The sequence below is a fragment of the Diadema antillarum genome, unplaced genomic scaffold (genome assembly GCF_040938485.1).
Source record: "Diadema antillarum isolate AM-2024a unplaced genomic scaffold, OU_Dant_1.0 seq00000643_RagTag, whole genome shotgun sequence".
NCBI classification, from domain to species: Eukaryota; Metazoa; Echinodermata; class Echinoidea; order Diadematoida; family Diadematidae; genus Diadema; species Diadema antillarum.
This window is the reverse complement of record NW_027271557.1, coordinates 1,021,795-1,045,521: the sequence shown is the minus strand read 5'-3', so window position 1 is coordinate 1,045,521 and position 23,727 is coordinate 1,021,795. Positions and strand designations below refer to the sequence as shown.

Sequence of the window (23,727 nt, the reverse complement as noted above, 5' to 3'; positions counted from 1 at the left end):
GAGGATGATGAGGTGAGTGAGCTGTGAGAAAGGACCAAAATGAGCAGAGTTGAGCGAGTCTCACTCTCAATGTGAGTGAGAGTTGCAGTTGGCATGAAATCTAACCTACTACTACTAGTACTAGATTCTAGTACATCTTTGCACACTGTACGGCTAATGAGCAGCGCTAAAGTAATTGTAAATTAGATGTTCGGTCATGCCATCGCCACATAGATTACACATGTATGCAAATATCACACATGATGTCCCCTGTCCCCCTATTCCCACATCCTCTCCCCCTATTCCCAATACTGGCAATAGTCAATTCTGATGTCTGGATGTGGGATGAGCAGTAATTAGGCGTACCAGCCTGTCTGCCTTGCCTTTTTTTTTTTTTTTTTTGAACTGACGATACAGTGTAGATGAGGATAGACCTGGAAGCTCGACTGCTGCTATACAGCAATCTTCCAGTATCTTCGGTAAAGGTTTAGTAGGTAAATGATCACGGGCATGGCACCACGGGCCACGGCCATCGCCGGCCACGGAGTTTCATTTGACGAATTAGCAACGCTAATTTCAATGTATGGGACTACCTCCGCACAAATCGTCATCATCAGCAGCAGCACGGATAACTACAATACACAGCAACAGAACGAAAGTTCCATTACGCTGTGGTCAGGTGGAGATTTGACTTACAACTTATTTTAAGCGGCTTTGAATTTATCTGTGGATGGCATTGATGTATCATAGCAAAGGGCAGATCTGATCCAGAGTCCCGTATGGTTTGCTAACGGTGCATTTGCGGTCAGTCCTAAAGTCGACCCGCCTTTTGTTTTAGACGGTACAGATTGGGGACCCTAACTCTAAACCTAACCCTAACCATCAAACCCTAACCCTAACCCTTATCCTAACCCTGGCCATAACCCTAACCCTAACACTCAGACTCTTAGGCCCTAACCCTTAACCCTAAACGCTAACCATAACCCAACGTATTTCCCATAGGTCTAATATGCGCCATGCCCCAATCTGTGCCGTCTAGGGGAAAAAAAAAAAAAAAAAAAAAGCAGGCGGGACACAGAAAAAATGCCTTCGTTCGATCCAACCCGGTACCCGCAGAAATGGTTTGACTGCATGGGGTGGTCGGTTGGACCCTCTGGAACACCCGTAGGCAGTATGTGATTCCAAATTATGGTGTTCATGAAATTTTACAGTCCACTTAGAAGCGACAAGATCAAGATCTTATTGTTCGAAAAAAAGGTCTGCGCATTATAAGACTACTACTGTACACACAACAGTGGTACCCAGTGAACCGTTTTTTTCTTTTTTTTTTCTCTTTTTTTTTTTGTCCTTGTCGCAATCACTGGCTAGCTATGCGCCCTCACTCGGCTTAGAGCAGTTGATGTAAGAACAGAAAACTGTTGATCCCAACATGGACCTACAGGTCCATGATCCGAAGGACTCCTTTACAAGGTTACAGCTTGTTATTCCAAAGGCTCTTTATTCCTAAAATTCGTTATTCCAAAGGTTCATTGTTCCGAATTTCATTTTCGGATTAACCAATCTTCAGAATAACGAACCTTCGGAATAACGAACAGCACCCCTTTACAATGGGAGGCCATTGTACACTTTCTCTTTTCTACTACAGGCAAGAACTCTAGATACATTACTACACATGCCATATTCTCATAAATTAGTAACTTCCATACCGTTACCTTCTTTTTTCATTAATAACAACAATTATCTAATACATGTAGGTGTTGACAGAAATACAGTGCAGTTTAGTTTCAAGGTACCCGGTACTAGAGTCTATCCATCAATCTTCATGGCAATGTATCACACACATAACAAGAATAATACGTACACTACTGAAAGTAAGAGCTGTATAAGCATTCCACAGTTTTATCTATTTTTTTTTTAGCAGTATAACCAAGTGTGGTTTAAACTGTTTTTATTGATTGATTGATTGATTGATAGATGATTGATTGATTGGTGATTGATTCATTGATTCATTGATTGATTGATTGATTGATTCATTCATTCATTCATTCATTCTCATTTACTCATTTATGTTTGGTGGTGGTTTGGGGCTCAGTCTCTGGTCAAGGGACATGTAAAAGACCTATGAAAGGTACAACTGTCAGCGGTCTGGTGAATAGGACAGTGTGTCTCAACTACAATAGTACTGAGTAATGTATAGTAAACATTTCAAAAGATAGTTCTTCTAGTGCAGCCCAGTATCAAGACAAAAGTAAATGCTTGTACCAGGTAGTTTGAACAATACCATTGCAGATCTACAATATGTTGAGTAAATACATGTATGTACCAATAATTGATGGACTGCTGTTTATGTGGATCCCCGATCACATGTTTTAGGTCCACCACATACACACACACACACACACACACACACACACACACACACACACATACACACACACACATGCGAAAAAATCCATGCTGAAACACATACACACATGCGAAAAATCCATGCTGAAACACATACACACACGCATAGAGACAACACACAAAACAAAATGTACATAGCAGGTGTTACAATCTCAATCAAAATTACAACATTACTCCAAATTGGTTGGCTGCAATGTCTCAAATTTATTGTTAGGGCAGAGACTTAAGCGATGAAAAGTGTTACAAAAGTTCACACATTATTGAAATCTGTAAAATAATCTTCTTCATGACAATATCATTTGACAGATCAATGCTCTCCTCGCTGCTGCAAGACAGGAACACCATGTCAATTTTTCATACAAATTGAAACTGAACAGTCATTATCCCACATATTCTCAAGAACACACAAATATTTCATAAAAATAGTAAATGGTAACTCTTTTTGTTTAAGGATTAAGGAATGTTGAGGCTTTTCCATTACAGACACTTATTAATGCATTAACTGTGAGCCACAAACACGATAACTTGTACCATAATATCAATGCCTGTCTTCTCCAACACAAAATACAATCAATCTGATGCTAATTTGAAAAAAGAAAAACAACAAAAAACATATAAACATAAAGATGAAAAATGCTTGTGCCCCCCAAAATGATACCAATAGAACCATTCCTATGCAGCTGTATACTGAAAAATTTGGACAAAATTAATCAGACATTTTGAGTTATGAACAATCAATAGTATTTTAAGGTCTCCTTAGCTTCATACACAGGGATGTATATATACAACTAGTATATATCGGCAGTCACATCATTAATGCGCACTACATGCACATGAATACAAGGAAGCATATAAGTAACATTATGTACCTGGATTTTGCAACTGTGCATAATTCTTAACTTTGCTTAGATAAGATGGGCTCAACGCTAACTTCGTAAATGCTCAGCAGACCCGATTTCTACATGTATTTGACTTCATATCTAATCGCATTCGGACTAAGGCAAATCACTTGAAATAATGTATGTGTATGTACTCGTATATGCATATGTATTACTATACATGTATGTGTACATCGTCCATTGTGTTGGACTTGGAATAGCTTTATAAGAAGAGGAAATCTCGAGTAAGGCATTAATTTTGTAGTTCCAGAAAAGTTTCCAATAACAAAACTTTGTAGAAGGCTGGACGCGAATGACGGCTTTCAGAGGCGTAAACCCGCCTTCATACAATGTATCGCACAGGGCGTTCTTTTAGTGAGGGTTAGGTAATATCATTAAGATTGTGTCATTTATTTATTTATTTATTCATTTATTAAGTCTTCTTTAAAAGCAGGTCAAGTAGTCCCATTCAGTGCCACAAAGGCCTGCTTTACAAGGGAGTCCTGTGTCGCTGTACATCGCAACATTACATGTGCACACACGTGGGTAAATTTAACAAAACGAACACACTATAGTAAATGGGATACGGCTAAATAGCAATCGGTTTGTAAGAACATAAAACACATAGGAAAGAACATAAAACGAGCAGAGGAAAAAGATGTATTCAAAGTTCATACACTTTGCTAGTGCAAAGGGTTCATATCAAATGAGACTTGAGAGATTGATGTTGGCGTACACGATTCATAAATGTTTGCAATGAGGAGGCTTTTTGAATACAAATGGGTAACTCATTGAATAATTGTTACTTGCAGCACGTGATAGAACATTTCTTTATTCATATTCATGATTAAGTTTGGGTATATGTAATTGGCAAAAAAGGTATAAAAATATCAAGATTAGTGGCAGAGTCAAGTCAAGAGAATAAGATGAGATCCAGTCTCACGAAAAGCGAACAAAGTAAAGAAGGTTTCAAAGAAAAATAATTTGCGTATATAATGTATGCCCCCCTTTTTTTCATTTGTGCACACTGAACATTGTCATATCTGTCGAAATCATTGATGAATACTTGTGCTGGCTAGGCATATTGTATTTCAAGAAGGATTCATGTTCAAATGGAAGTATTGTCTTGGACAAAGCGCACGTATACATTGGACTGTACATGTAACTTCTCGACGGAACGGAGTGTATAAGAGAGATTCTTGTTTCCTCTCATTTTTTAGAGGGGCAATCCTGACAATTTTTTCAATTTCACATCATGTATGTACATAAATGAACAGATCAATGTGATCCTTGAGCAGATGAGCCTATACTTGGAAAAACAAAAACAAAACAAACCCTAACAAATTACAATGAACAATGTGGGTGACGTATAGACTATAGGCAGATAGGGATGTCTACGCGCAATTCCGAAATGAGAACGCTTGTTCTGTGTGTGATTATGATATGCATAAGAAACTGAAAAACTCGGTTCCTAGCTGAAGTGTCATGTATCCAAAACTAAAAACTAAAACTGCAGTTAATATTTGTATGCCATTACCTTATTGAATGAGCTTATGAAAGAGTGTGGAACACTGACAGACGTGAACAGCGTCATCTCCGCATATAATGGCAAATGCATGTGTTGCGTTGTTGTTGTGTTGGTGTTTTCTTATTCTTGTTTTACCAATTTTGACACTTTTGGGTTTGCCGTTCCGCGTTCCACTGTACAGGATTACATCGTTTTGTAGTGTGCCATAAAGCTTGCTCTTTCATTTTAAAATTTGTGAATGTGCTTGTGTGTGTGTGTGTGTGTGTATGTGTGTGTGTGTGTGTGTGTATGTGTATGTGTGTGTGTGTGTATGTGTGTTTTTTCGACTGGAAATACAGGTCCTACACAATTATTCGTCATACTTTTAAAGCTTGAAAATCATTCTCAATGATTTTAGAACGCTAAACAGTATCAACTGGTGCGCTATACCGCTAGCGGGAAAATTTCCCAAGTCAGAAAATAGCGCGCTATCTCGAAACATCGGGCTGATGTGAAAACGCCTAGTGTTATCTGATATATAGTTTATGAATTATTAAGAATCACGAGTGGAAGATGTTTTCTGAAACACCTAGTACAAGTTTCCAATGTATTACAGGCACGACAGGCGCACTAGGCAGAAACCCTTGTGTGTAGTAAAGTCTGTGTGCGCCAAGACTATTACACGCTCCACTGCACTGCAGCCGCTCCCAACAAGAAAGAGATAAGATACAATGCACGGTAAACATGATAATAGGCATGAATGTTTATTGATTCATTGAGCTATTAAACATTTTGAATAAAAGTGCACATTTTCCAGAACGACTGAAATCTAAATCTTGCGTAAGCTAATTTTTAATTGAATTCATCGACCCTTGCAGGTTATAGTTGATCATGTGTCTAAGCTCCTTGATGGGCCCATTTGCAAGTATTTTGCTGACATTTTAAAAACTTCAAGTTTGAATCAATCTGTATAATGATGAAAGTGCTAATAACCTACATACGTACGTCTGTAGGATAAGGATGTAGGCTTGTAAGGTGATCTTTGTTTGATTGTTTGATATAATACTATTTATTTTCTGCAAATCAGCATACCTAACTTACATAAGCAGTAACATATTGGAAATAAATGATTATACAAAGTAAATTTAATACAGAGTCGTTTGACTTGCATAAACAATGGTAATAAAAGAAAATTAATGATTTGATTTACTATACAGTATGCAATCCTATGTAGCGGTGATTACAATAACAATGTAGCTAGGAAGCGGTTATGCAGAGGGCCGTCATTCCTTCCGCAATTCTCTGGGTGCTTACATGAAACAGGGAGGCGATTTCCTCTCACCTCCCTGCATGAAACGAGACCTTTTTGCCCGTCGATAAGAGGCAGACAGGTTGGTAATCCAGCTGTGAAGGTAGTCAAGCGGTACATGGCATCCCCCTATCCACGGTCAACTATAACATGTGCCAATGAACGATGGAAATATCGACCGGGTGCGAGGTATGAATAGAGCGTGCGCTGATGAGCCCACAGAATCTTTTGTTCTACACAAAACCAGGTACCTGAAAGAGGTGACTGGGGAACTAAAAGCGAACCCACATATCTAACTGATCTCAGCCTTGATCGCTATGTGCATGTTCGTACGAGTTCACATCAGAACAAGCAAAAAACTAAATCAGGAAAAGGCACATAATACTGTGAAACACGCAATTTTCAAACAGAAAGAGAACAAATGCTAATAGAATTAACTCTAATTTTTTTTATTAAACCCACTTTTCTGAGCATTAAAACACAAAGAAACATGACTTTAGGCCACTAAAGCAGGCACCCTTGTCTTCATTTTGGGAACCTGGTATCAGTTGCTCCCTCGGGAACCTGCCTTACCAGGTTCCAGTTATTCTTCCCTGAAAAGATGACCTGCCCGAGGAAAAAAAAAAAGTTACGTATACTAGATTCATTCAGCAGAAGGATGGATGAAAAGGACTGAATGAGTGCCTGAGAGCAGGGAGGTGAGAGTGAGTGTTGCGAGTTTGTTAAGGTTTATTTATGAGTAGATATGTCCAGCTTCCAATTCTTACTATGATAAAACTCAATATTCTACACATCAAAAAAAAAAAAAAAAAAAAAAAGGGGGGGGGGCAGGAATTTTAATGTTTTTCATTGTTTTTTGGGGGCTACCAAATTTTCTCTCTGTCCACCAAAAATTTGACATTGATGATTTTGGTGGCCCCATCGGGCCACCAAATAAAAAAAAAGTTAGTGTGGAGCCCTGTGTTAGGGCTCTGATCATGGAGTTACCACTGAATAAAAGATGGACGGTGGTTCGAACCCCAGTTTGGGTTTTGCACAACATCTTGTTTTCGTTTTTGCTAAGTTTGTAACGCTGTATTCCGTCAGGCTTAGAGAGAGTAATAAAGTCAAAGACTTGATAGTTATTCTCTATCCAAGTCACCAAGACTAATAAATTCTTTTCCCATACTGGGGAAAACAAAAATCGCGACCCGCACAGTAGCGTGCCAGCTAGAACCTCTTTGGCCAGCACCTAGCGTGTTGACAAGGTCTCGTGGCTGAAGATCGAGTCTAATTCGGCACACCGAGAACTGCGAGAAAACGGATGAACGCAAGAGAGAGTAGCGCTCGGTCTCACCAGGGAGGTGGGTTCCACCTCCCTGGTCTCACGTTCATCCGTTGTCTCGCTGTTATTCACAGCCACAAGGCCTTGCCAAAAAGTCTCGCATTCACCGGTTCTCTCGCAACTAGTCTCTTTCACAGCCACGAGGCCTTGCCAAAAGGCTAGCCAGCACCACGCACGGTAGCCTTTTGTCAAGGCCCTCTCGCTGTATGGTGTAGCGAGCCCAGCCGAGTGGGTTATAGTGGCTATTGATATCATTCAATCATGAAAGAATTTTATTTTTGCGGATAGCCTGTAGTCACCCTAATCATGACTGCAGTGCATACATCGCCGGCAGGTAAGTTGGATAAGTGGATAAGCAACCCACAAGAAGATTGGGAACATCAAGGAGAAAAAATGAAGAACAAAGAACAGGCATACACAAATATAAAAAAAGGACAAATGAGAAGAAAAAGACAGACGGGCTGAGTAGTCCAGTGTTATTGTTCCATTACTCATAGCAGTGGTGGATCTAGAGTAAGTGCGCACACAGAACTCAGTGCTGTGGGTGCACCGGGCGGACACTCCTCTTATTTTTGGTTTAAACAAAAGAAATAAACACGAAGGACCGATGCGACCGCGCCCCTTTAATTTTGCAAAGGCGTGATCCCCTGTATGAAATTCCTGGATCCGCCCCTGAATAGAATTAGTATTTCGAGTGGAAATTCTCATCACGTGTAACTTTAACACTTATCCATTCATGACTTTGATAAACGTTAACGAACATTTTGTTTCTCTTTATAATAGTATATCAAAAGTGTTCATTAGGCAGTATGAACGTACATTAGCGAACAAAATTTGTAGTTCGAATCATTCAATTATTAAATGGTACATGTTCCCAAGATTCAGTCCTCTATGTTTGTTTGTTTGTTTTGTTCTATTTTGTTTGTTCGTTTGTTTGTTTTTCTTTTGCTTTTGGCGTCCGGACATAAGTACCGATTATATAAATAAGCAGTTGAATTGCCGGACGCTGTAGATACACGTGTACGTTCACCTCCATTGTGAGGACGGTAAAGCGTGCTACCTTCTCGCGAGTACACGTAAGACGCGATAATTGATTTATTTTTGTTTTACTCGCTTAGGCTCTTATACTGATGTCGGACACCGAAGAACGTATTCCGAATCACTTACCATTTCAGTGTATTAAAGGGAGAAATAAAGGTGCAGCATCTTAAGTACAGCGCTAATTGACCAGCTTTGGGACCGACTTAAACTAAGACGCTTTTGACTTTTTTTTTTTTTTGCTTTGTTTCACCAACCACTCACCAATGAACTTTTATAGTGATGTCGGACACCTAAGAGCGTATTCAAAATCAATGGCCCATTCAGTGTATTAGTATGACGGAGTATAAAAAGTGGAGCTTCAAAGCGCTCATTGTCCAGCTAATTGTTGGCCGTCTTACACGTAAGACGCTATTGATTCTTCATCTCTGCTTTATCCACCTTTTAACAATGGATTTTTCTCGTGATCTCGCACACCTTATAAACAGCGTTTTCAAAGTCAATTGCCCTTTTACTGTATTCGAGGGACAGCGCTAATTGGCCAGCTTGTAAAAGCCAGTGTGACTATAATATGTGTCATTTTCTCAGCTTGTTTAAGCCAGCGTGACAAGTGTATAATTACCGGGATTTTGCTCAGCTTGTAAAAGCCATCGTGACTCGTTTATTATTTACTCAGCTTGCTTAAGCCAGAGTGACTCGTGTATCATTTTCTCAGCTTGTCGCCCAAAGTGACTCGTGTATCATTTTCTCAGCTTGTCGCCCAAAGTGACTCGTGTATCTTGTTTAAGCCAGCGTAACACGTGTATCATTTGCTCAGCTTGTAAAAACCATCGTGACTCTTTTATTATTGGCTCAGCTTGTTTAAGCCAGCGTGACTCGTGTATTATTTTCTCAGCTTGTTTAAGCCAACGTGACTCGTGTATCATTTTCTCAGCTTGTTTCAGCCAGCGTGACACGTGTTTCATTTTCTCAGCTTGTAAAAGCTAACGCGACTCGTGTATAATTTTCTCAACTTGTAAAGAAAAAGCCGGCGTGACTCTTTTTTATTATCTGGAAGTCAGCGTGCCTCGTGGATTATTTTTCCTTGCTCATCGAAAAACGCAGGGCGAGTGACGTGTACTCTGTCGTTTCTATGTTATAAACATACTCTACTTTTATACGTGGCACCGCCATGCCACGTCTGAACAATGCCGACCGTGAGAAGGTCATACACTGGTGGCACGAAGGATTGACGGCCAAAGAGATTTTTCAAAAACTAAGAGAATCCCTGGTCGAAGTGAGCTCAATGACAGTGCGGAGAACCATCAAGAGGTACCTCGCGACCGGGTCAACTGGTGACCGTCCAAAATCCGGTGCACCCTCAAAGTTGACGGAGGTGCACAGGATGCTCATCGACGAAATGATGGGAAAAGATCACGAAACTTCCGCTAAGGAAATTCAGCGTAAGTTGGAAGTTGATTTCGGGGTTCGTGTCGCTGAACAGACAATTAACGAGGCCAGAAAGAAACTTGGCTGGAAGAGGACCCGCCCATGTTATGGTCAATTGATCCGCCAGAAGAACAAGGCTGCGAGATTGTCATACTGCCTGAGAATGGTGGAGACGCAGGAAACTTTCAGCAACGTTGTGTTTACAGACGAATGTACTGTGTACATTGAGAGGAATCGCCCCGGGTCGGGATTTTACTGGCGCAGGGGTACAGAGGCCCCAAGGAAATTTGATCGTCCAAAGCACATGGGCAAGGTGAACATATGGGCAGGAATATCGTACCATGGGGCGACGCGACTGGCAATCTTCACAGGGATAATGAGGAAGGAATTTCTCATCGAGAAGTTATATAGTGAGTACCTGCTGCCATTCACCGAGGCAACATTCCCTGACGGGAATTTCCGTCTCGTCCAGGACAACGATCCGAAACATCGGAGCAAAAAGTCCGTCGAATTTCTCCGCACAAACCACATTTCATGGTTCCCTACCCCACCCGAATCTCCTGACCTCAATCCAATTGAGCATGTTTGGGCCCACATGAAGTGGTTTGTGCGGAGACACGTCAAGGCGACAACAGAGGAGGAACTGAAAGTTGGCCTGGAGAGGTACTGGCAGCAGGTACTCACCCAAGAACTCATCGATCGGCAGATCGGGAATTTACGTCATGTAATTCCCGAGGTAATACGATGTGGTGGGGATTCCACCCACTACTAGGAGTGTTTTTTCCTTCATTGTTCCTTGAGAATATTGACGGGGGAGGGGGTGTCCTCATTTTCAATTCTAAGGGACAATTCGCGTAGTTAAACGCATCTACACAATTGTACTTTGCACACATTAACTGACGTGAATCATTTATACTTTTCGTGAATTTTTCTTGTGGAATGTATGATTTTTTGCATACACTTTGTCATGACGTGTTACCGCATTGTAACTTTGTACGCAGTCAAAAGGCTGATGTGAGAAAACTCCGTCGAGTTGCAAGGAATCTTCTAGTTTTTTTCTTTATTATAATTGTTATTGTTGAAATTGATGTCAGTAGTTATGACATTGTGATTTTATGCAATTTTTATCATCAAATTATTAGTATTCTTATCACGTTTATGGTAATTTTGATTCTAATCTTTATTATTCTTATTATTGCCATTGAAAGACGATGTGTATCTTACGAGTTTTCATTACTGTTCTCCTGTACTTTTAATGAACTGTAATATACTTTTATGACGTGATTCAAACTTCATTCGCAGTATGCATTACATGTACGATACCAGCAACGAAGGGTGCGTCCAACAGTGTTTGTAGACGTATATTGTTATACAGTGTAATGAAACATATTTGTTGTTGTAGGGAGGTGGCTCCATAGATGGATAGATAGAAAGACATAATGTATAGACAGATACACATGTAGCTGTATGTCTTGAACCTGATTAGGAAATTCATGTACACGTGTAGTGCAATATGAATTTCAAGTGTACTTTACAATGTACATGTAGGCCTACGATATACTTCTGCTTTCGAACCTGTTGACTGACCAGGAAAAGCGTTTTGTTGAGTTGTAAACTAAACTACGACGTATGACGTGCAGTGTAAGCCTGTACTATAGTGTACAATAAGATGTTCATTGTGGATTGTTGACTTTATACAGCTTACGATGAGTAAAATGTAGTATACTGTGTACATGAACGTGTTATCATTTATGTAGCATTCTTCCATCACTCCTCGAAAATTTGGCATAATTGTCTGTTGAATTTTACAATGCTGCTTTTGCACTTTCGAATCTGTTATGAACGTAATTTTCAGTGAAACATAATGAAACTTTGATACAATTTATTTCGCATGCGATTGATGAATGTGTGGATTGTTTACATTTCTGTACGTTCATGCCCGGGAAACTCAGTATCAGGCTGACCAGGGTAGCTGTGTTTGCATGAGTACCCAACGTTTAGTCCATCAAAATACAGAACATTTCTGTCGGCATGTTACAAGACTTTAGCCATTGACAGGCGGAAGTACTGTACATGTAGAAGTTTCACAACTGCAAACTGTTATGTTTACGTATACATGCAATGAATGACAAGAAATTGCTAAGGTAAACATCAATGCACAAACTACTGCAAAGACTCATCGCATTATACACAAGTACATTCACAATAGTAAAGGTGCACATGAGTTAAGAAGAAGTACCTTTGTGTACATGGAAAAGCCAACGAAATTGCTTTCACGAAATCAAGTTATTTAGCATTAGTCTTGTGTGTTTCTACATTGTACACTGTTCATCTGCGCACGAGCACTGAGGCTACACATGACATGTATATAACAAAACTACTGTACATTTATCGTGGATATCTGTTCGCTATGACACTGAAATTCACATGTATTATTAGATAAAGTAGCACGTGCGGGTTTGAGAGACGAGGTTGGGATGTTGCCCGTACTTGTATTTACTTGTGATAAGTATTGGAATTGCCTATGTCACTTAAATCATATCCTTCATTACGAAACTTTTTCTTACTTTGGATGAGAGACCTGTGCTGCATATTGTATATAATTATGTATCCTCACTTTGAAAATGAAGCAAACCTTTCTTTAACAATATCGATATAAATTTGAGATATAATTCGAAACCTCTTTCGTATAAAGTAACCTGTGAATCGCAATGGTTGTTCCTGAGTTAATGTTTGTGTACATGTAGATACTCACAATTCTTACTAGTGGGTGACTTAGACAGAAGTCCTTTGAAAACATGTTCTATATACTTTTCTTTATTACACTGTAGTTGTTTAATGGACGTTTTATGAAGAAAACATGAACAGAAAATTAACATGCAAGTACATACATGTATGTAGCCTACATGTACAAGTCGAAATGATAATATGTGCATTTGAGATTTCAGGCACATTTCGAATTCATTATGAAATGATATGAGAAAAATAAATACCAATCAACTAAATTGGTGGAGCCAAGAAGAAGGTTTAATAATTACGAGTATACATCTCTGAGTCTGTTGGGTGTAAGGTCGCATGCACTGAATGTCTGATGTGTTGTGTGTGTGTGTGTGTGTGTGTGTGAGGCAAGATGGGGGAATGCTTCATCTATGGTTAACAATGAAGGTTAACATACCGCTGAACGTTATATATATATATATATATATATATATATATATATATGAATATATATATATATATACATATATATATCGATACATATATATATAAAGCAGAGTATACGCATACACAGTCATATATGAATACACTATAGGTATTTACATACAAAATTCTCACCCAAATATATATATATATATATATATATATATATATATATATATAAAGATGAGTAACAAAATTGCAACAAAGTTCATGCTATATTCCCCTACGGTTTATTTCTTGACACAAATTTTCGAGCGTCTCGCCGCCCTTTCTCAAGTGTTGATATACTTGAGTGCTAGAAAGGTCAAAATTTGTGTCAAAAAATAAACCATCGGTGAATACAGCATGAACTCTGTTGCAATTTTATTAATTATCTTTTCATCTTCATTTCATTTCATTTCATTTTTATTTCATTTCCGGCCAAAGCATATTATATGACAATTTCATATAAACAAATTTAAAAATTTTGCCAACACGTGGAGTATATATAGTATATATATATATATATATATATATATATATTGTATATATATATGTATGTATACATATATATACATATATGCATACATGTACACATATTGTTGCATACGTATATATATATATATATATATATTTGCAGTATCGTCTTCTCGCGATCGCTTGCAGGCAAACAGGCATGGGCACGGAGCCACACGCAGGCGCACACATACTAGTAATGCAGATGCAGATGCAGATGCATTCTTACTCCAAACACCCAGAGTAAAACATGGGTATGGTGATCGTGCTTTTTCCGTTATGGGACCAAAATTGTGGAATCAGTTACCTCTTCAGTTAAGGGAACTGTCATCGACAGAGTCATTCAAATCCAAACTTAAAACTTATCTGTTCCTTTCATACTGAGGACTGTAATTGCTGTATGTCATTAATATTGGATCAATATTGTATTTTTAATTGGTATATGTTGTATTCTTTATTTGGTATATATGGATTGTTTTGTTTACCATTTTCTTATTTGTTGAAATGTTTGAATATGTATATGCATGTAAATATATGATATCTTTTCATTTTTGAAGCGCCATGAGCACTGAAAAGTGGACCTGTGCGCTATACAAGTAGCCACTATTATTATTATTATTAGTAGTAGTAGTCATGATCATGAGCACACACTTACAAAGGGGATATTTATGTACAATGCATGCACGCACGGCCCCCAATGGATTCGCACGCAGGATGCTAGTCCACTACCAGTACCTGGACTGCCTTCGTATACGGTGTGTACTAGTATGGTGTGTATGGTATGAGCAATATCGCACACGGAAATACCGTCGTTGAGGGCGTGTAGTATAAGGAGAGACCCCGTGCAGATCTTTTTTTTTTCGAGGGCAGCAATTAGGCCCCCCCCCCCCCCCCCCCCCAAAAAAAAAAAAAAAAAAAAAAAAGTTGTTGTATTGGCGTAACACACCCGACCCTACTTTCTTTATTATTATTTTTTTTTGCTATCGATATCAAGTATCTTGTTGATTGCGATCACGATCGCAAAAACCCGGAAGTGGAAAAGGCTCTGGGGACATCGGATGTACGAGGAAGAGATCTAGCTTGCGACTCGACTCGCATAGCCTCGCTTGATCAGTACTAAGTACTAGTATGTCATCTGTTTCCCACACGGACGCGTATCTATATATATAATACGCGAAGTTGTTGTTGTTGTCGCGACCTTATGTACATTGTATTTCCTGTTTTATTCCGGCGTTGCTGGTTTGTCTATCTCCTCCCGAGCCGTCGGCTCCGGGCAGCTGCGACCGGTGCCGTCGGCCGCAGGAGAGTATCCTGCATCGAATGGCGCGGGTTTCGTCCCCTCTCAGCCTCCGTGTCGACGTCGAGGATGAAAAAGAAAAATTAATCAGATAGATGCATAATGCATTTTTGTGCGTGACGAAAGAGCCGAATGTTTTAATATTCACCAATCCTGCGCTGGACTCCTACTTTCTCGATACACAGTAGTGCATCTTTTAGCTTGCAGAGACAGTGGGATACTAAAGATAATGGGTGCAGCGAAATTTCTGACATCTTCCGGCGGACACGCAGGCATGCACACAATGTACTCTCGGGTGGGTACGGTATGCCAGTGTGTGGCCTGCGCCTGTGTATGTATTGACGATGGTCACACGAAACACTATCTGGGTGCGCGTGATATGTACACTCATTATGGTATAATACACGGCGCGGTCATACAAGTACAAGGGCATTTACGTACAGCGACGTTCGCCATTATTGGCGTGCCCAAATGAAAACAACGAACGCTGTTATTTTATTGTATTTTGCACAACTGCAGGATACTATGCAGCTCAGGTATGTCATTTTGTTCACTCTCAAGTCGGGTATCATTGTACTCAGACTGTTCAGGACGGCTAAATATCCACTTAAATTTTGTCCTTGCCGATCGTACCCTTCCATATCAGAGTACACGCGCCGCTGTTCTTTCGTTTACTGCATGCATGCATGGCTGCTGTAAACATGAATATTCATGAGACAAGCGGACGCGGGGGAAACCCTCGCTTTGCTGACCGCCAATTTTTGAAGTTACAAGTGGACATCAAATGTGTGGTTCTATGGTGCATCAAACCAAGTTTTGGTGACAAAAATAAAAAAGAGGGAGCAAATGACGACAAAAATATTCTTCTTTCTCCCATAACGTGGGAAAAGAAATATTAAAGAAAAAATATGAGGCCCTGAGACCCACGGATTCCAATGACAATGATCTCTCCCTCCTCAAATATAACAATGATGATTATAATGATGATAATTATCATAATAATAAAAAAAAAATGATAATAGTGATAGTTATAATACTAATAATAACAATAATGATGATAATAATGATGATAATGTACAGTCTGAAGCAGAAGAAGAAGGACATTCATGATTATGATAATAATGATAACAAAAATGTACAGTCTGAAGCAGATACGCGGGTGGTTCTATGATCCATCAAACAAAGGTTTGGTGATAAAAACAAAAAGAAGAGAGCAAACGAAGACGAAAATATTTCATTTCTCTCAGCACAATAGTAACAAAAACACTAGGGGTCTATATATGAAGTAGTCCTCAGCACAAGATTACGTATGTTAGTGCAGTGAGCAGTTTTGGACAGTTTGCGCAGGACTGTCTTCAGAAAAGCTTTTTATCAAGAGCAGAAAAATGGGGGATACAGATTTTTACAATTCTTAACAAATTAACATTTCCGCCTCCTTTGGTTGATCATTCCTATGTTATGACTCTACCATCTGTCTACTCTCTCCTCTCCCCTAAATAATATTAATAATTTTAGTAATAATAATGATAATAACAATGACAATAATACACTGAAATAATGATGATAAAACAATAGGCCAATGCAAATGAATGGGGAGGGGATGCTATGATCTATAACTTAAGAGTGGGCGGAAGAGACACAAACAGGTACAGGATTGTTTTGATGTTTAAAATGAATTTGCAATGATAATGAAGCTATTTGAAATGTATATCAGTCGTAGAGTAACCTTGACATGACGGAAAAAAAGATATTCACTATCCTTGACCGATAAACTTTTTTCCTTAATTCCCTTGATTCATCCCCATGTCAATGAATAATATAAAATGATAAAACCGAATGACTATGATCTCCCCTCCCACAAAATAACAATAGCAATAACAAGAACAATAATAATAATAATGATAACTATGATAATGATGGCGGGAACGATCCCAACCAATGGACTGGATCGCAGGGCACGTACTACAAATGTAATATTAAATTTTTGGGAAGGGTGGTCATTTAGAGGACAGCGCGTCACAATTAACGAAATGAGAAAACTTTCCTTTTTCAATTTCTTCAATAAAAATGTACAAAATCGTATCATGAGAAAAAAGAATAAAACCACTCAGACCCGAGGATTTCCACGGGTGCTGCTATAATAATAATAATAATAATAATAATAATAATAATAATAACAATAATAATAATAATAACAATAATGATAATAATAACAACAATAATAATAATATAAATCGTAACAATAATAATAATAATCACAGTAATGATAATGTACAGGGTGAAGGAGATAAACGGGTTAGAATATGTAGACATACATATTCATAAGACATGTGCGGACGTGGGGAAAAAAGGGGGGTGTTCTATGATCTATTAAACCAAGGTTTGGTGATAAAAACAAAAAGAAGAGAGCAAATGAAGACGAATATATTTTATTTCTCTCAGTACAATAGCAACAAAAACACTAGGGGTCTATATATGAGGTCCTGCTCAGCTCAGCTATACCGTTTTGCTTTTGTCGTTTTGGTTATTTTTCTCTGAATATTTGTTTTTGTATTTTGTTCGGGGGGGGGGGGGGTGGAAATGTGTGTGTGGGGGTGGTGGTCATGGGTAGAAGAGAGCACACTTTACCAACGAAAGGATGAGAAAACTTTTCTTTTATTTCATCAATAGAAATGTCCAAAATCGTATATAATCCTTATTATGAGGGGAAAAAATAATAAAACCCCTAAGACCCGTGGTTTTCCACGGGTGCTGCTAGTTCTATCAAGATTTATACAGTGTATACTTTGCATTCAGACTGCAATGTACTAGTATTGTGCAGCGTTTCGCCATAGGTTCTTCTGTGGAGAACTTACGCGCATCTCTATATGTGGGACTGTATAGAGATCGCCGTGTGCGATGAAAAGATCGTACACATGAGGTCAATTTGCACCTATCTTATCTCATTCAAAATAGTAAAATATGAAGTGATAACATTCAGGATAGGGATTTCAACATCTTTTAATTCTGTGAAGGGGTATAATTCCAGTAAAATCGGCCCCATAAATGATTTGTAGAATAGAGGAACGCAGCACATTCGGTGCGGCAGTTGTGACTGTTTACTGAGCACGAGTTGTACACGTAAAATGCACGTAAAAAAAAAAATCAGCCCGCCCGACCCTATTTGAAAATCTCATGTTACGCCAATACAACTTTTTTTTTTCTCTCTCTCTCTCTCTCTCTCTCTCTCTCTTTTTTTTTTTTGGGGGGGGGGGGGGCCTTAGTGGACTCGCGCGATGCGAGGACTGTCGCGATCGAGAAGACCTCGCGCTACCGCCAATGATGGCGTATGAGAGAATGAGAAAAAAGAAAAGAGTCCCGCATCGGGACTAGCAGGATGCTGGATTCGCACGGATTCGCACGGTAGCGTGCCAACACCACGCACGGTACCGTGCCAACACCTCGCACGGTACCGTGCCACGCACTCGACGGTGGCACGCAGCTGCACGGAGGCGCACTGACTGGCACGCAGCCGCACGGAGGCGCACGAGGGCGCACGAAGGCGCACGAGGTCGCACGGGGTCGCACGGGGGCGTACAGAAGCGCACGCACCCGCACGAGGCCGTACGAAATGGCACGGAGCCGCACGCACCCGTGCGAAACCGCACGAAGCAGCCCCGTGCGCACTGCGTGCGGGAGTAACATAACATAATGGTCTGACTGTACGTCATTCTTCTGGCACTGACTTTTCTTTATCTCTTCTATTGTGTTTTGTGCGTGCTTTGTCTGCCTTCTTCTCTTCGTTGTCTTAAATTCAGCCGTAATGTTGCCTTTCAGCCGTAATGTTGCCTGACTTCACATTGTTATCGCTTGTCCATTGCTGTTACCGGTCAATGAGTATCAGAACCTGTTGTGTATATCAAAGCGTTTGATTGCAAAAACGAGTAAAGTGCCATTTTGAAACATTATAAAGTAAATTTATCATCAAATTTAAGTTGTACCTGACTAACTCGTTACATAGCGAAGAATGTTATTGAAGTTATAATGAGAAATACCTCATTATTTTTTTTTTGCAATTTTGGACATCACAAATTTTCAAATATCTCAAATTGGCAAGAATAGAATGAAATCGTTTTGCGATCAATCGCTTTATATTATCAATTTGTTTTGATTCAGCGTATCTAAATGATACTTGTTCATCTCTATCTTACTCTATACAGGCTAGTGGGAAGAAAACATCCACCACCAAGAAGCCAAGTACCAAGCCTCCGGAACCAGTGAAGAAAGACCCTGCACCCGCCGCTGCCACGCCGAAGTCTGAGCCGACGCCCAAGGAACCAGCGGTGAACCCGACTGTCACCACTGTGGACGAGAAGGTACCACTAGCGCAGCAAGCGACGGTGGAGAAGTCCGCGCCGCCACCCAGCGCTGCCAAGCCGAGGACTCCAGAGACCCTCCCGCGGAGCATCGCGTCTTCGGACGACGCCAGCCGCAGCACCAGTTACTCCAGCGCACCGCCTTCGAAGACGCCCCCACGCGACGACGTTGACGTCGTGAAAGGAACCGGTCGACTCGCCAATACCAACATTTCGGGATCAGGTGGTTGGATATGAAAGTTGACGGTCACCCCCATTTCATAGTGATCTGCTTTCAAACAAGATGCCGTGCGAAGACTTATCAATACCGATTTGCCGCGGTCATAGTAATCTATACTGTCTTGTTAATCTAATCTAAAACAGAAAATCATCACCGCATTCTGTGTGAAAGCATATTTATGCATGATAAATTTGAAATACCATTGACCATTTTAAGAGTACGCCGAATCAAGTCGAGAGTTTTCGTGTCTTTTCAGATTGCTGACAACGATCAAATGTGAAACATGATGTTCGAATGTAAATCAAATCAAGGGAACAGAACCTACCGAAAGTAATCAAGTTATGCGTCCATTTCAACGTAATTACTGATGATGCTAAACAACTCAACACTTGTAAGATAAGATAATTTACGCGCAGGTACATGCATTTCCCTAATGAAAACAAGCACAAAATAATCCTAACTTGAACAAGAAAGCGGAAAGCAAGTATGAAATGTCAGCAATGAAAGCTTTGTTCTTGACATTTTCTTGTAGCCAGAACCAGCCTGTCATGTAGTTGCCTTACCTTGTATAAAGAATACTAGCCACTAGTAGTAATTATTTTGTTTTTGTAAATCAAGCACATGTAGTTGAAGACTTGAGAGTATATGTACGTTTATGCCGTGAACAGAGCAAAGTAAACTGCCTATGAAATACATTTGCCTTGTTATATCTAATGATCACTCATCTGAATACGTGCATCTACATCAACGTTGTCCAGATACCTTTGCCTTTGATATTGAGTTGACATGCAAATTGAACATGGGCAAGTATATTTCTTGCAAACAAATGAAAGAAAGAAACACATTCGGACTTTCTTATTTTTTTAAAGCACATCTGCCGGACGTATTAGATGATGTTGTATTTTGAATACAGATTCTTATCTTATCGTCTGATACCGAATGTGTTTCATTATAATGCTAGGTTATAGTCATCTATTTTAATGTAAATTACGTGTGATTGACATCTTAAGTGTACGCGATAGTATAAGATTACCATCTTTATGATTTTGAATTGTAAACCCCAATTTCAAAATGAGAAATGGTGTGAAAGTTGTACAAATATATAATAACTTATAATAACTTTAAGACACGGATATAATACAGATGCCGAAAATGATCGATTGTATGTTTGTCTTATGCTATTTTAAGGCGTCACTATGTGGATGAGATAAATACAGCGTAATCTATGTTTACGCCATCTTATAGTTTCAAAGCTCCCAGCTCAAACACCGCTAGTTTGTGAGGGTGCCCTGCATCTTTGAGTCTTGTATTCTAGAAGATACTAAATCAATAGATAATTGTTACCATGCAGTTGTTGTATCCAAAAGAATTTGTGAAAGAAAAGATTTTTTATTCTAACTTAATATAATTCAATTTAATTGAATTGTAATTGATACTCAAACCAGATTCTACACAAATTGATAGATGCTTCCACCAGAAAAGGAAATATATGATATCATAAATAGAATTATTTGCACACAGTTGTTTCACTGACGAGTTTCATGAGTGCGAAGACCTTCATCTTTTGAAAGGGAGAAGTAGTTTGCATTTGCTATTGCTGCTTTGTATATATTATCTTGTTTGCTTTCCTTTTCTTCTTTCTTTCTACCAGAAAAAACGAAACAAAACAAAGACAAACATGACGGCATTGTTTGTTTACATTTTTGAGACTTGACGAGACGTGTCAGAAAATCTGCAGACGACTGAGAGAGATATATTGTTATTGTTTGTTGCCCAGTTCTCTCTCTATCTCTGCGATGTAGGGAGATTATAATTGCTACCAGATTGATTTTATTCCCATGCGCGTTTATCGACCGGCTCGTCGAAAAAAAAAAAAAGAACGGTCAGTACTATGTACCTACACGATCAACTTGCCCCAAGTCAGATCGTTTGGAAAACACATTCGATTCAGAAAACAGAAGTTGGATCAACGCTGGATAATAATTCTGCATGACGATAGATCATTGAAGGAATTGAGTAATGACGAAGTGTGTGAGAATCAAACTGCTAAAAGAATTTTGATTACTATTTGTGATATTGGAGCATATCTTTTGTATTCCCCTAGCGTTTTTGTTACCAGCAGTTTTCTAGCTGGAAGCCTGTACGATGATGATGGGATGTGTTCATCGCGCAGTTTTTTTTCGATAATAAACCGAATATAGAAAGTACATCAGTCTCAATTTGTGATTTGATGAGCTGAATGCATGAGTGTAAAGCCAGCCGCACACTACACGATTTTGCCCAGATTCACGGGTCTTAAGACCTTAAGACTAGAAGTGTGACGTCACAGTCTTGCCAGTTTCCAGTCGTATGACTGGGTCTTAACGCCAGTCGTAGAGATTTGACATGTTGAATTTCTACGACTGGTCGTAGGCTTTCAGCCATTCACAATGCAGTAAAATGCAAGCGCACGCAGTGCGCACTGCGCGCGCTTTACAGTCGGGTCGTATAGTGTGCGGTGTTCAGTCGTACGACTGGTCTTAAGACCCAGCCTGGCTTAAGACTTTAAGACCAGTCTGATCGTGTAGTGTGCGGTGGCCTTAAGAAGTAAGGATGTCGAAGTATTACTATAATTGAAGAACAGAAACGAATGCTCGCATCACATAAAAATTCCCCGTCATGATATGTCACCACTATGTACTAAAAATTGCAATATTTCAATTCATACAAGTAGTTTTGTAACTGACTCAGATTTCAAAATGTAATCAGACCAATAATTGGTCTTTCTTCCTTCTCCCAGCACGTTATAAATATTACTAAACACAGAATGTTTATCTGGATTTATTTGGATATTTCTATGTTTTGTTATTGTTCCTTTTTGTTTTCTTTTGTAAAGTTGAGTTTGGGTCGTCTAGGATGGCGTAAACGATAGTACGTGTAATAGACAGTCATGACACTTATGCTCCTGGAGGACATTTCATGAAAAGTTTTGTTTTGTTTTGTTTGTTTGTTTTGTTTGTTTGTTTGTTTTTTTTTGGGGGGTGGGAACTGTCATCTGAAAAGCTAGATAAATCCTCGCATGTAGCTGGCTGGGAGCAAACTTGTCTGACAAATTTGTATATATCTCTCGCTTGTTCTCTTTTGAATATGAGGAATCCCTGCTAGCATATCATTCTCCCACGCAAGGAATGAAACGAATGCTCGCATCACATAAAAATTCCCCATCATGATATGTCACCACGGTTGGGGTGTTTTGCAGCGGCTAAAGACGGTGGTTGTGTAGGTGGTTGGAGTAGTTGGGTGTGTCTATGCAGTGTGTGATATCGACTGAACGTGTCTGGGAATGGCTTATGATAAGAGTAACAAGAAATCAACCATAAGGAAAAATGAAGAAAACGTAATCCTATTTTGTAACTACAAGTATTCTATCAAAACAGAATGAAGTAAAAAAAAAGTAATGATAGGTACAGAGGAGGAAAATTAAAACATATCGCCGTGAAAAAACCTCCAGTAAACACAAAGAAACTTGATCTGATATATATAATATATATGTGTATATATATATATATATATATATATATATATATATACCAACTATAGAAAGTTTGAATGCAAAAAAAGAGAAATTCTATTATGATTTTTAAAGTCATCAGAAAATATAAAAAAAAATGTTTTCAATAATACTGCATTCATTACACTGAAAGAATTTTGAAGATACCACGAATATTGTCATCATACATTTCTTTTTTTTTGAAATATCTGAAATTGATAGATAGGGAAGTACCTGTTTTTGCTTTAAACTCTTAATATACTCTTAATATATGCTGGCCCTCTATACATGAAGATATATATGATATGCACCTTTGCTATTTCTGCAACAGATCTACAACCAACCACAAACATTGTATGCTGCCACTACAACCATATCAACAAATATAAGCCATAGTTAGTACCGAGTTAGATTACATCCTTACTGCTGCTTATACCTGTAATGATAACACAATTCCACGAATTACAGCAGTGTTAGAATATGTCAATCTAATCATTTCACATAATATTATCTACCACTACTTTGATATAGGCCTTATTATACTACAATACTAAAATTCTGCTGTAGCTTTTATTCAGTTAGTCAACACTATTAGGAACTATATCGATCAAAATAATGTTCTTGTGATAATTTTAGTGATAATAATAACGATACCGAGAGCTTTATTCGGTCACATTATTACAGAATGATATAAATAACACAACATCCGACGCATATACGCATCACTGCGACCACCTAATCCACAAAACGAACTGATTAGT

At 39.0% G+C, this 23,727-nt stretch overlaps 1 protein-coding gene across 1 annotated transcript in view; it reads left to right on the top strand.

Annotated features, from left to right (window-relative positions):
- The window catches only part of LOC139736386 (uncharacterized), a 31,033-nt gene extending 11,027 nt beyond the window's left edge, over window positions 1-20,006 (top strand). The window contains exon 3 of the mRNA XM_071647141.1: window positions 19,062-20,006. Coding sequence (XP_071503242.1) covers window positions 19,062-19,454 — 393 coding nt within the window. The 3' untranslated portion in view covers window positions 19,455-20,006. The remainder of the gene's footprint in view (window positions 1-19,061) is intronic.
- Window positions 20,007-23,727: the final 3,721 nt, after the last annotated feature.